This window comes from Rhamphochromis longiceps, linkage group LG5, assembly GCF_057381845.1.
Source record: "Rhamphochromis longiceps isolate RC_006_pf linkage group LG5, R_longiceps_female_GT1.1, whole genome shotgun sequence".
Taxonomy (NCBI): Eukaryota; Metazoa; Chordata; class Actinopteri; order Cichliformes; family Cichlidae; genus Rhamphochromis; species Rhamphochromis longiceps.
In genome coordinates this window covers 42,630,371-42,644,116 of record NC_140561.1, presented here as the reverse complement: position 1 = coordinate 42,644,116, position 13,746 = coordinate 42,630,371, and the positions used below count along the sequence as shown (strand labels likewise).

Sequence of the window (13,746 nt, the reverse complement as noted above, 5' to 3'; positions counted from 1 at the left end):
GCAATTCAGCGCTGACCTGAGTGCGGTTATTTCTTGCCATAATGGTGGTGATGGGGAGGCAATATATGTTTTCTCCTTATCCATCAATTCGCTCTCTAAAGATTTTTGTTCCTCCATCCGTTGTCGCTTCTTTGTCGCAGAATACGAAATAATTAGGCCCCTCGCATAAGCTTTGCATGTTTCCCACAAAACAGAGGCAGTACTAGCTGAGGAGGTGTTGATATCCAAAAACGCTTTAAATTCGGCAGAGAAGTGAGAGGTAAATTCCTCGTCCTTAAGAATAATGGTATTAAGCCTCCAGTGACGGGACCTATGAAGCGCAGCTTTAAGATCGAGATCCATGATTACTCTAGCGTGATCTGAGATGATTATACTTATGTCGCACGATACTACCGAACCCAAGTCAGTTTCCGGGAGAAAAAAGTAATCAATTCTAGTTTGGGACCTATGCGGAGCCGAAAAAAATGTGTATTGCTTATTGGAGGGGTGAGTATATCTCCAAGCATCAACAAGTCCAAACTCGTCGCATAGAGCGTGAAGCCCTTTGGCCTGGGGAGAGGGAGTTGCAATGCTATGTGGAAATCTGTCCATAAGCGGATTTAACATTAAGTTGAAATCACCACCAATAATAACGGTAGAGTTAGGAAGAAATGGGGCTAATTCCAGAAACATTTTGGTAAGAAAGGTAGTCGGGTGGGCAGGTGGAAAATAAACATTCAGTAATAAAATATTTTGGCCTTGCAAAATCCCTTTGACTATCACGTAGCGGCCCTTCAGAACTTTAACGCAATCAGTTACTACAAAAGGTACATTTTTCCTAATCAACACTGCCACTCCCCTACTTCTTGTAGTGAAGGATGAAAAAAACACTTGTCCATATAATCCTTGTTGCAACTTCAAGTGCTCATTATTATCAAGATGTGTCTCTTGTAACATAGCAACATCTACACCGTCCTTTCTTAGACAAGTAAATATCTTCCTCCTCTTAATAGGGCTGTGAACCCCTCGTACATTCCAGGTGCATATTCGCAGCCTACTCATTATTAGACTCATTCATGTATCATACAAAGCATATTGAGCCAAAGGGTTCACCACACCCTGGTTGAAAATAAAACAGGGAAAAAAACAAAAAAAAAACAACAAAAAAAGAGCTGTGTGACGGAACATTCAAAGAACAGTGATTTGGCAACAGCCCTACTAAACATGTAGGGAAAAACCAATCTCCTCCTGCCCGTCGGGGAAGCCGAAGGGCATTGCACGCGCGTAACTCACGCCTACCCATAGACGAAAACACAGTCCGTCCGGTGCCCGATGGGGTGGAAGATTTCACCTGGTCGCTTATAAGCAGCGAGGACGAAAAAAGAGAGTCACATATGCCTAGATTCGGCAAGTACTCACACCGGTTCATAAGGCATAGTGTGAAGAAAAGGAGTACTCCGGTGGTTACGGGGATTCAGGGCAGCGAGTCCGCGTAGGACGCAGCTGCCTCCGGTGTGTTAAATCTCTTCTCCTTGCCGTTGGCAAACAGCCTCAGTGTGGCGGGGTAGAGAAGCGCATAATCCACATTCTTCTTCCTCAGGCAGCTTTTCACCTCGTCGAAAGCCTTGCGTTTCTTGGCTACCGCCGCTGAATAATCATTAAAGAAGGAGACTTTGATCCGACCTGTTGGTTGGTTCGGCTGCGTAGCCAGGCGCCGAGCTGTGGCCATCACACGTTGTTTATCAGCAAAGTTGTGAAGCTTCATAATGATGGGTCTGGCGCGCTGGCTGGGGCCCGGCCTCGGTGCTAGAGAGCGGTGAGCGCGGTCTAGTTTGATCTTCCCATTTTTAGTTGTGAGCTCGAGATAGGAGGGGAGCCATGACTCCACGAAGGCGACAACATCATTTGCCTCCGTGCCCTCGGGAAGCCCGACCAGGCGAAGGTTACATCTGCGGCTGCGGTTCTCTAAATCGTCCATGTGGTCTGCCATGTCAGTTACTTGTTTTTCGAGTCGAGCCACTTTCGCCTGCAATACACCTGCCGTGTCTTCCACGCCTGAAATCCGTATCTCGGCGTGTCCCACCCGTGTCGCCAGAGCCTGGATCCGAGACGTCTGTTCACGGATTGCGGCCAGCACAGTATCAACTTTAACATCCAACAAAGTTGTAATGCTGTCAGTTATCTTACTCAAAGCCGCAAGGATATTCGGGTCGATATCACTCCCAGTTTCCTCAGCGTCAGCGGAGATTTCTGTGTCGCTGGCGTTAGCTTCTTCAGGCTCAGCCGCCATAGGACCCACAATGTCGCTAGCTTGCACAACCGGAGCTGTCTTTTTCTTAGACCTGACGTTAGGCATTTTAGAAAAATAGTCGTCCAGACTCATTATAGAGTTACTCCCACGCACATTTGTAACGTTTCACCAGGTGAACACGTATTTTAGACGGATAATCGAGGGACCTCACCGGAGCACAGCGAGACGGGTGTTCACACTACGACGCCATCTTGCCACAAGTTTCTCCATAATCAAACTTAACTTGATATTTTGAAATGACATTTTTATACTCAGTGCCCTGATTTAAGAAGCTCAAAACTAACAAGACAAACATATTTGAAATACAAGACAGTGTAGAGCTGTTCCTGACTGTCACCGGAGGCTCGCACCCTGTTGTTAACTCATTCACTGCCATTGACGTCTATAGCCGTCAATTGCAGTGAATGAGTCAATGGGTTTAACTCATTCACTGCCAATGGCTGGCAGTGAATGAGTTAACTTTCCATTTTGAAGACCTACAGTGATCCTCCTGACTTGGTTAGGTGTTGTTTTTCTGAGAATATATTTCTGTCGTCATGCTCTTCAGTTGTCTTTTATCATTTCTCAAGTCTCTAATATTCCTGCTGTGGCTCCGATTGCTTTCTTTTTCAATGTGCACTCACACTGAAATAATTTTTGGCCTTCATCTTTAAAATGACAGTGAAAAGCAATAAATTACAAATAAAAACTTTGAATCAATTTTTTTTGTAATTTATTTATTGAAAAAAGAAAACAACACAGTACTTGCACTTACCGAAATACAATTAACCAGGCAATACCTCTACACCAGTAAAATAAGAGATAAAGGGTTGCCACTTGTGGAAAAATTTGGCTGTGCAACCTCTCAACGTACATTTTATTTTTTTCAAGTTTTTAAAAAAAAAAAACATAACATCTTTAAGCCACCGGGAACTAGTTGGATACTTAACAGACTTCCACTGCAACAATATTAGACGTCTCGCTAACAGGGATGTGAAGGCTATGATATCTTTTTGTGTAGAGTCAAGTGTAAGTGAGCGATCAGGAATCCCAAATACAGCAATCAGGAATGAAGAGTTACCCCAAGAACAGCTGACATAATAGCAAAATACCTGTCCAGAAACCTTCCAGCTCAGGACACAGAAAAGACGTGGCTAAGGTGACAAGGAGAGCCGTGGCAGTTATCACATTTGTTTTCCACTTCTAGTTACAATTCAAAAAGTCTAGACTTAGAGAAATGCGCCCTGTGTATGACCTTAAATTGAATAGGTCCAAGACGAGCGCAGGAGGTGGAAGATCGTACCCTCGTGATAGCCTGTTCCCAAGACTCCTCATGTATTCGAATTCCTAGTTCCCCTTCCCATGGACACTTAAGCTTAACATTAGAGTGGTTACTAAAAGACAGGATAGTATCATAGAGTTTCGAAATGGTTCCTCTGTGATGAGGAATAAATGATAGCGTAGTTTCCCACTGCTGTTAAGTATTACCATGAAATAATGAGGGAACGGACCCCTGTCCAGCTGCGTTAGAGTCTCTAATAATGGAGGATTGTGCGTACAATCTAAAACGTCTCAAGCTTCAAGTCCGCACTTCTTCAGTTACACCTATAAAGTCTGTTGTGGTGGTGAGCAGTGAGGTTAAACTGCAAAAACTTTGTCCGGTAAACGCTGGCCGTGTCTGCACGGAGATGTGTTTGAAGCAGTCTCAGGCACCGACTTGTTGAACTCACACTTCGTATTGTTTCTGCAGACGGCCGCACGGAGGCGTGTCCACACTGAACGCTTCCACGAGACTGGAGCGTCTCCAGTCTTCTCCGTGACTTTCACACAAACTGAGGCCGGACATCATATCTGCTCAAACGCACAGATCACTTCAGGAGCGCACACGAGCTCGGACGCAGAACGAAACCGACTGTAAGGAGCAGCTAGTTAGCAGTCGAGTGTTTTAATGTTCCATTTTAAACCAACGGTGGTTAAAAAAATTCAGCTGATAACTGTCAGCGCTCTCCTGCTGTAGCGCCCTCCTCTGGTCCTCTGCGTCCAAACTGCTTCTGTTCCCCTGCCTTTTTAGAAGTGGTCTGTGGTTCAATATCTGGCCTGTGGACACCTGTGGACCAGAGCAGGCAGTCTTTGAAGTGGCAGCTGACCCGCTTTAACTTCTGAACCACAGCCACCTGCTGTCATTGCTCAGTATTCAGCCAATGAAAACCTGCCATACAACAGACTTCCATTGGTGTGCTGAGGTCAGCTGATCTGCCGCACCTCGCCCCGTTCTTCCTCAGCTTCCAGTTTACATTTCATTTTTCACGTTTTGTCATGTGACCTTTAGTTTGGTTTGTTTTGTGCCCGTCTGAATGACCCAAAGATTAAAAAAAAACAACAACAAAAAACCCCGTTGACAATGGGTTTAATACACATTGAAACTTTATTTAAAACTACTGTAATAAACAAATAGAAAAAAAACAAGGCGTTTCCCGCGTGCTCTGTCACTTCCTCCTGAACCTGGCAGATAGAGCAGAGTGTCAGCCATCTTTACCTCATTCAGGTCAGTGTGACACCAGAGAGAACAGGTGAAACTTACCTGGAACTGCCAGGTCGCTTCCTGTCCACACCCAGACGCTTCCTGTCTGCAAAGGACGGTCTGTAAGGGAGAGAGACAGTGAGACAGACGGGACAGATGGACAGACAGTGAAACAGCTGGCTACCTGTACGTACCCTGCTCGGTACTGCTTCAGGGCCTTACTGCTGGTGTTTGTCAGCTCTTTGTCAAACACCGACTTCTTGCCTCCTTTTCCTGCTTTCTGATTGGCTGCTGCACACAGAGGATTGGTGAGAGCGAGGACATTATCAGGGTTAGTGTGTTTGTTAGCGTGTTTACAGCATCATACCTTTAGTTGGCGCTTCATCCTCTGGCATCGCCCTCGCCCTCTTTGGTCGGCGCTCTCTTTTGGCTGCTCGCTCAGCAAACATCTGGGCCTTCAAAATCTCGAACTGAGCACGCTCCTCAGACTGACAGACAGGTAACAGGTAAGCAGGTGATTGATCGGAGGTGAGTACTGATTAATGCTGGATCGTTTTTTACCGTCAGCTCCTTTTTCCTGCCGTCCTTCAGGAACTTCTCTCTCTTCTTCTTCCCTCTAACGGCAAGATCAAACTCCTGCAGAGCCTTTGACACTGAACAAAGTACTACCGTTACACAAATGGTACTCCACTGTACTAATCAATACTCTGATATATTAACTATATGAACTGATACTGGGGCGATCGTGGCTCAGGGGGTTGGGAATCGCATCTGTAACCGGAAGGTTGCCGGTTCGATCCCTGGGCTCTCTGTCCTGGTCGTTGTGTCCTTGGGCAAGACACTTTACCCTACTTGCCTACTGGTGTTGGCCAGAGGGGCCGATGGCGCGATATGGCAGCCTGGCTTCTGTCAGTCTGCCCCAGGGCAGCTGTGGCTACACCTGTAGCTGCTTCCACCAGTGTGTGGATGTGAGAGTGAATGAATAGTGGCATTGTAAAGCGCTATATAAATCCAATCCATTATTATTATTATTATTATTATTGATCAGCAGGTGTTGATCAATGATCATAAACTGACCTCCCAGCCCGTTGTTAGTGGTGCTAGTTTCAGTATAGCTCTGGAGGAGTACTGTAGCTACTGTTAGCTCTCGCCCAGCAGACTGTCCTCAGCAGTCGTGGAAAAAATGCTGGCTGACAATTTCTGTTGTCTTAAGAACATAAACAACTGTTTGTCCGTGATTTGGAGCGCCCAGCGCGTGCTCCCGACGCAAACTAATCCTGCTGGGGAGGCCTACCTTGGCACCGTCGTAATGCAGGTGAAGCCAAAGGCGAGATCAACACGTTCTCATCCCAGCTCGTAACACACCGATGCTATGTGACGTCAGTGTGTTACGTGTTTGGCTCCATGAGAGCCATTTGGAATGAATCCATACATGTAAAGGTTTCATACAGTTAAGGTTAGGGCTGGAATACACGGCTGGAGTGTGTGTTACTGCTGTGAGTGGGATTCTGTTGGATTCAATGGAAAATCCGGAACATATAAGGACGCGGAAGCGTTACTATGAGATGCTTTAGGACAAATCGTCGGTATTACGCGTTGGGGATGAGAATGCTCTGCTTCATCTTCTGTTTTGCATTTGTGTGAGAGTCCAGTCATAAAAGCTTCTTAAATATGATCAACCTATCTCTAATAATCGGCTATGTACCACAGGCCTTCAAGCTGGCTGTAGTTAAACCTTTACTCAAAAAGCATCTCTAGACCCAGCAGTCTTAGCTAATTATAGGCCAATCTCCAACCTTCCTTTATATCAAACATCCTTGAAAGAGTAGTTGTCAAACAGCTAACAGATCATCTGCAGAGGTTTATTTGAAGAGTTTCAGTCAGGTTTCAGAGCTCATCACAGCACAGAAACAGCTTTAGTGAAGGTTACAAATGATCTTCTTATGGCCTCTGACAGTGGACTCATCTCTGTGCTTGTCCTGCTAGACCTCAGTGCAGCGTTCGATACTGTCGACCATAATATCCTATTAGAGCGATTAGAACATGCTGTAGGTATTACAGGTACTGCACTGCAGTGGTTTGTATCATATCTATCTAATAGACTCCAGTTTGTTCATGTAAATGGAGAGTCCTCTTCACACACTGAGGTTAATTATGGAGTTCCACAGGGTTCAGTGCTAGGACCAATTCTGTTTACATTATACATGCTTCCCTTAGGCAGCATCATTAGAAGACATAGCATACATTTACACTACTATGCAGATGACACCCAGCTCTATCTGTCCATGAAGCCAGATAGCACACACCAATGAGTTAAACTGCAGGAATGTCTTAAAGACATAAAGACCTGGATGGCCGCTAACTTTCTGCTTCTTAATTCAGATCAAACTGAGGTTATTGTACTCGGCCCTGAAAATCTTAGAAATACGGTATCTAAGCAGACTCTTACTCTGGATGGCATTACCTCGCCCTCCAGTAACACTGTGAGGAACCTTGGAGTCATTTTTGACCAGGACATGTCCTTCAACGCACATATTAAACAAATATGTAAGACTGCTTTCTTCCATTTGTGCAACATCTCTAAAATTAGAAATATCCTGTCTCAGAGTGACGCTGAAAAACTAGTTCATGCATTTATTACTTCCAGGCTGGACGACTGTAATTCATTATTATCAGGAAGTCCAAAAAACTCCCTGAAAAGCCTTCAGCTGATCCAAAATGCTGCAGCAAGAGTCCTGACAGGGACTAGAAAGAGAGAGCATATTTCTCCTGTTTTGGCTTCCTGTTAAATCCAGAATTCAAAATCCTGCTCCTCACATACAAGGTCTTAAATAATCAGGCCCCATCTTATCTTAATGACCTTGTAGTCCACTATTCATCCACACACTGGTGGAGGCAGCTACAGTTGTAGCCACAGCTGCCCTGGGGCAGACTGACAGAGGCGAGGCTGCCATATCACGCCATCGGGCCCTCTGGCCAACACCAGTAGGCGATAGGTGAAGTGTCTCGCCCAAGGACACAACGACTGAGACTGTCCGAGCCGGGGCTCGAACCGGCAACCTTCCGGTTACAAGACGAACACACAACTCTTGAGCCACGATCGCCCATTAGAGCACGTCACTCTCCTTTGATAACAGGATCGAGTTTAAAACCCGAGTACTGCGACAGCACTACTACACAGTACTTCCTGGTCAGCCGTCAACTTGAACGAAGGATTACGACATACTACAGAGTGTGAATCAGTACTTACTGCGGCTCTGTTTCCTTTCCTGTTGGGTCTGAAACCAAACCCGCTGTGACTGATCAGAGGAGGCGGAGTCAGTGAGACGCCTCTGAGCCACACTCAGCTACACACAGACAAACACACATGGTTTAAATAAAAATGCTGTTTGTTGCAGTTCAGCTCTTTTGCTTTTAAATTAAAAACAGGTATTTTAGTGACAGTTATGCAGGTATCCAGGTGTACCTTGGCCTCAGACGCAGCCAGCTCTCGTTCCTCTCTCTCCAGCTTCATCACAGCTTCCACGTCTTTCTCCAGTTTGGCAATCAGGTCTCTAAACTTCAGGATGACTTCTGAATGACACAAATACACATTTCAGTGACGGGTTCTCTCACCTGGAGGACACTCCTCACCTGGGCCACCTGCTCACAGTTTGGGATTGTTTACCTGGCGGCAGAACGCGAGCCTTCACGGTGCTCTTGGCTGATTTCACGACCTCTTTCAGCATCTTCCTCTCGGACTCTCCGACGAGAGACACCGAACGCCCCGATCGGCCCGCTCTCGCAGTCCGCCCCACGCGGTGCACGTAATGCTTGACCGTGCCAGGCATGGTGAAGTTTATCACCTGAGGGGCAGGCGAGCGAAACACGTTTTAAAAAGCAGCTTTAACGCTTCTGTTTACTCTGGTTACCATGGTAACAGACTATAATCCACTTTGAATCGTGTTTGAAGAACAAAGTCATGTGACTTTTCTTCTTTTATGACCATATTTCATTAAACATCGAATTCTGTCTTTATTCATCTTTCAGTGGTTGTAGGAACGTCACCATAGTAACCCTGCCATAACCTTACGGTTCTCCTGCAGAACACTCACTGTTTTGACTCCATCGATGTCCAAACCTCTGGCTGCCACATCTGTCGCCACCAAGATATCAATCTGTTCATCTTTGAAACGCCTGCAAAACAACAACAAGAGCAAAGTTCCTTATTCTAAACCCGAGTTTCTCCAACTTGTAGTTCTGAGCGTACCTCAGCTTCTTTTTTTATAGAGCACTTTAAAGTCAACACGGCTGACCAAAGGTTAGGGAAAGTCAATTGTGTGATATTGTGAGAACGAAGGCTGTATTGGTTGTGGTTTTTACACATATAAACACATAAATAAGAGGTAACGCGCCCAAGGTAAAAAATAAATAAAATTAGTAGTAAAACACGAATAAAACAGACGATAAATAAAATTAACAAAATAAAGAAGCGACCAAAAACTGACTACAGGCTGAGTCTGGTACTACTCCTAAAACACTTTGGAGAAAAAGTGTGTTCTTTAAAAATATCAAGTGCTGGGGCCATTCTAATATGGAGGGTAACTTATTCTCTAATCCCAGTTGTGCGTGCACCTGAGGTTCTCCAGTCGTTGGTTCTGACTCAGTTCTCCATGCAGTTCTCCAACCTTCAATCCCATTAGTCCCAACAAGATATGCAGTCTGTGGGCCTGTTTCCTCGTCTGAGTGAACAACATGACGTGATCCTGGAACGTCCGAGTCAGCAGAGCTGACAAAAACAAACACAGGAACAACTGTAGAACTGTCACTAGTACCTCTATGTTACTGCAGTATCACGAGTACCTACCAGCTACCACGGCCTCGCGGTCTCCTTCTCTGTGAGGTCGGATTCGGACAAACTCCTGCCGCAGGAACGGCGCCACGTCAGTGTTGCTGTTAACAAAGATCCTGACTGGCTGCTTCAATGACACCGCTGCCAAGTCTTTCACCTGAAAACACGTGTCACAGGACAGTCACTCGGTGGTCAAATGATACAGCAGCACACATGGTTAAGCATGCATACCTCCTCTGTCATGGTCGCAGAGAACAGCATGGTCTGTCTGTTGTAGGAACACAACCTGATGATCTCTTTCATCTGCTCCTCGAAGTACTCATCGAGCATCCTGAGGGAACCACACACAACCGTAAGTGTCTCGGCAGATTCTGGTTTCTGGTGTGACGGATTCCCCCGTCGCTCTTTACCTGTCGGCCTCGTCCAGGATCAGGATCTCGATGTGCGTCAGCTCAAAGCTCGGCGTGTTGTGAAGGTGATCGATCAGCCGACCAGGTGTTGCTATTAGGATGTCCGGGCCAGCCCGCAAAGCTGCCTCCTGAGACTTCAAGTCCAACCCACCTGAAGACAAATCAACACAGATGAGGCCCAGACCAAGTCTGAATCGGACCGGGTCCAGAGTCAGATCGAACACTGATTGAACCACGACAAAAAGACGCACCAACAGCCAGGCAGGTGGTGATAGACGTGAACTGGGCGAGTTGACGGGCAACAGAGTGAACCTGGATCCCCAGCTCTCTGGTGGGAACCAGAACCAAGACGCGGGTCACCTGGGATGTTCTGGGCTTGTAAACCAATCGCTCTAGCACAGGCAACATGAAGGCTGCCGTCTTCCCTGCACAGAAAGGAGGAATTCACGTGTCCAATTAAACTGAGATCAACTGGACCCAGTATGATAAATGGGACCCAGTGTTACCTGTCCCAGTAGCAGCACAGGCACAGAGGTCTTTGCCCAGCAGACCGACAGGGACGCAGGCCTTCTGGATCGGAGTGGGCTGCTTAAAGCCCAGAGCAGTGATGGCCTGCAGGAACACGAGTTTACTCAGACAACAACGAGTCACACAGCAGCAGGAGTCCAGGTCTGAGCAGACGTGCTGGTCTTACCTTCAAAATCGGCCTGGACAGATTCATGTCATCGAAAGTCAGTTGGTCATCGTACTGCGACGCGTCTTCATAGAACGACTCTGCTGCCTGGACACAAAGATGGCTGTTAACATGTAACCCTCAACATGAACACGTGAATTTACTCGGCTGTCTTCCTCACCTCCTCTGCCACCTTCCTCTTCTTCCCCCGTCGTTCCTTGTCTCTGAGCATGTCTGACAGGAAACGGGAAGTAAAAAAACAAAAAAAAAAAAACTTCCGCTGACAGTATTAACAACTGTATCAGAGCGCCACTCATCGGTCTCAGGCTCAAACAATAACGTCTGAAAGAATTCTTCCTGCTGGATTTAAAAATAATTTTCTTACCTGATTTGGTCAAAATTTCCTCGTCGCTCGAGCCAAACTCCTCATCTTCGTCCTTATCTTCGTCCTCATCACTAGCATCTGTCTCTCCAGCTGGAGGTTTCACATCCTCCTCCTCCTGGTGGTTCTCTGATGAAGCTTCAGCAGCGTCACTCTGAGATGATTTCTCCTGAAGGTAAAAAAAAAACAAAAACAACACCTGACGCACAGAAAACAGACTGATACAAGGGGCCAGTCAACTCACCTGTCCTTTTCTGCTTAACCTGTGCAAGATTTACTACTGCAAAGCACTGTGGGTATTTCTGTCATGTGACTTCATGCTGTCATATTCCACATGAAACAAGGTTTCATGTGGAATATGATGTCCATATAGAGCAGATTCATATAGAGCAGATTCTCTTTAGAACATGAAACAAGGTTTCATGTTCTAAAGAGAATCTGCTCCAATCTTCAGGCTCGTTAGCCTCACACTCACCTCAGCTTTCCTCTTTCGGCGGATTTTCTCTATTTTCTGGTCCAGAGTTGTCAAGGTTCTCTGCAGACAGAACGCAGAACGTGAGAACAAACACACAGGTGGAGAGCGTCATGCTCTTCCCGTTGTTCCATGTGTGCGATGAAGTAACTGTGCTGCTCCGCAGCAGGTTGTTCTCTACCTTCTTCTTGAGCTGCTTCATGACATCGGCCATCGCCCAGTCATCGTCGTGGCTCGGCCCGTCTCTCTCTCCAAACTCAAAGTCACAGTTAAAATCTCTCGACCCGCGACTCTTCTTCTTCTTCTTCAGCACGATCGGCTCCTCCTGGAACACAGACACAGCACAGGTGAGACAACCGACAGGTGAGTGACCCCTCCCAGTAACCCTTTAGCAATAAACCTCGCAGACGGTGGCATTTCCATAGAAAGTGCATACAGATGCAACATTAGGTAACTTCAGGTTTAATTCTGTAATTTCAGCATTATGAGAGGAGTTCACAACACGCTTCTTTATATCCCCACAGCAACTGATACTGCAGACACAGCCTTTAAGATCCAGACCTCCTGCTGAGCAGTCAGATCTGACGCTTGCCCAGAGGTCAAAACACGAACAGTGTACAGTCGAGTCTTAATAGCTTACTTACAGCTGGGCTGGTCAGCCTCTCTGTTTGGCTGCAGTGGTTATTATTATATTTACATGCTTCCAGCTCCCGTGACAGCTGTACTTTCCCTTTTTCTCCCTCCTTGCTCACAGACACATCACGGGTCCATCCTCCCTGCAGCATGGACTGCACTGCCCATCAGGCTGCATGCTTTAGGGCGATGCCTGTAACTCTCTTCCTGTTGCCTTCATATTAAATTATTTTTAAAAATATTTCTTCACGTCATTATGCTGCTGCAAGTAGAGGTGACATGGGCCGCGAGACAGAGACACAGACATCAGAGCCTCTTAGTGTTTTGTTTGGGTTTACACCGGCGTGGAAACCAAAAATAGAGAGAGCACAGCCGAACATGAAACAGGAAAAGACCGCCTGTAATCCATTTATTTCAACAAAGTAACTGTATTCTGAATACCACCTGTTTAAACGGTAACTGTAACGGAATACAGTTACTCATATTTTGTATTTTAAATACGTAACGGCGGTGCATGTATCCGTTACTCCCCAACACTGCCCGCAGCTGAAACCACCAAACATCAAAGAAAAGGGAGAAGCCCCCGTCCGGCCCGCAGCACAGAGACGCCGCTCACCTCTGACCTTTAACCTCCGTTTGGTTTTGGATTCATAGTTGGCTTCATTACTTATGTGTTTATGACTGACCGGGAGAGGTGATGCTGCATTAGTGGCCATTACTGCACTCAGCTCTCCTCAGTTTACGCGGAGCACCGGAGCTGTGCGATGCTCTGTGGTACCGGTCCAACACCAGGTCCCACGGGCCGATATTACGGTGAACGGTAACTAATTCCATTGATTTCACAGTGTCAGATAATGTTTGTTCTTCGGGACAGTCCGCAGGAAATGACAGCGAGCCGCTGAACCTCACCGAAAATTACTCACACCGATACCAGCGGATGGGCTCTGGTCCCGGATCCGACTCACCTCTTGCTCGGATTCGGTCTCCGCCTCGTCGGGAATCGGATCCTCGTCCCGGATCGTCCCGATCAGACCGAGCTGCTCCAACATGGTGGTCCGATGTCCGGGTCTGAACGGGTTCTGAAGACGTTGTCCACACAGTCACACACGTGTGTTGATGAAAACAGGAAACACAATCGTTTGTTTCCGGTTGACTTCTTCTTCCTTAGCCAGGCTTTCCGGCACTTCTGAGGCGCACTGCTGCCCCCGTCAGCTCGAGCGTAAAACTACAGCCAGCGTAATACATCTGACGGTGCTTCAGAAAGCACACGTCAGAGCGTCCCATTCAAACAATACGTAAATAAGGGTGTTAAAGCCATTTTCCAAACGAGCCTCCAACCATCACACTGGATTATTGTACCTTTGCACTCAAATGAATGGAATGTCTTGGATTATTTAAATCTGCCGCTGAGCAGTTTAACATCATCATTAACACCTGACTGTCTTGGATTCTGTGATGGATGGTTTGGAGATGGTGGTGGCAGAGCTGAAGATGATCCAGATGTTCACTGGAACTGAGAGGGGTTGGACAGAATTAGAAATGAGTCCATCAGAGA

The 13,746-nt window shown here is 46.6% G+C and overlaps 1 protein-coding gene across 2 annotated transcripts; it reads right to left on the bottom strand.

Annotated features, from left to right (window-relative positions):
- Positions 1-3,144: 3,144 nt before the first annotated feature.
- On the bottom strand, positions 3,145-13,337 carry ddx27 (DEAD (Asp-Glu-Ala-Asp) box polypeptide 27). Of its 2 annotated transcripts, none has more exons than XM_085407765.1 (21): positions 13,157-13,337; positions 11,740-11,883; positions 11,562-11,621; positions 11,090-11,255; positions 10,886-10,938; positions 10,726-10,812; positions 10,538-10,643; positions 10,283-10,456; positions 10,032-10,182; positions 9,853-9,952; positions 9,637-9,778; positions 9,405-9,558; positions 8,885-8,966; positions 8,458-8,635; positions 8,257-8,363; positions 8,041-8,137; positions 5,352-5,443; positions 5,158-5,278; positions 4,985-5,081; positions 4,851-4,910; positions 3,145-4,771 (listed from the first exon to the last, which is right to left on the bottom strand). In XM_085407765.1, exons 1-21 carry the CDS (start codon positions 13,238-13,240, stop codon positions 4,756-4,758), a joined length of 2,271 nt encoding a protein of 756 aa, XP_085263891.1. In that variant the 5' UTR covers positions 13,241-13,337; the 3' UTR covers positions 3,145-4,755. The 2 variants fall into 2 exon arrangements, with proteins under 2 accessions (XP_085263891.1, XP_085263892.1); XM_085407766.1 differs by having other exon boundaries at positions 4,985-5,078.
- Positions 13,338-13,746: the final 409 nt, after the last annotated feature.

What these genes read in the sequence shown, in the direction of transcription:
- ddx27 (XM_085407765.1), bottom strand. Translation starts at nt 13,240, where the DNA reads ATGTTGGAGCAGCTCGGTCTGATCGGGACGATCCGGGACGAGGATCCG. An exon ending in TGAAGCAGCTCAAGAAGAAG is followed by an intron (nt 11,622 to 11,739) that starts GTAGAGAACAAC and finishes TTCTGTCTGCAG; the next exon opens with AGAACCTTGACAACTCTGGA. An exon ending in GCAGGAAAAAGGAGCTGACG is followed by an intron (nt 5,279 to 5,351) that starts GTAAAAAACGAT and finishes CCTGTCTGTCAG; the next exon opens with TCTGAGGAGCGTGCTCAGTT.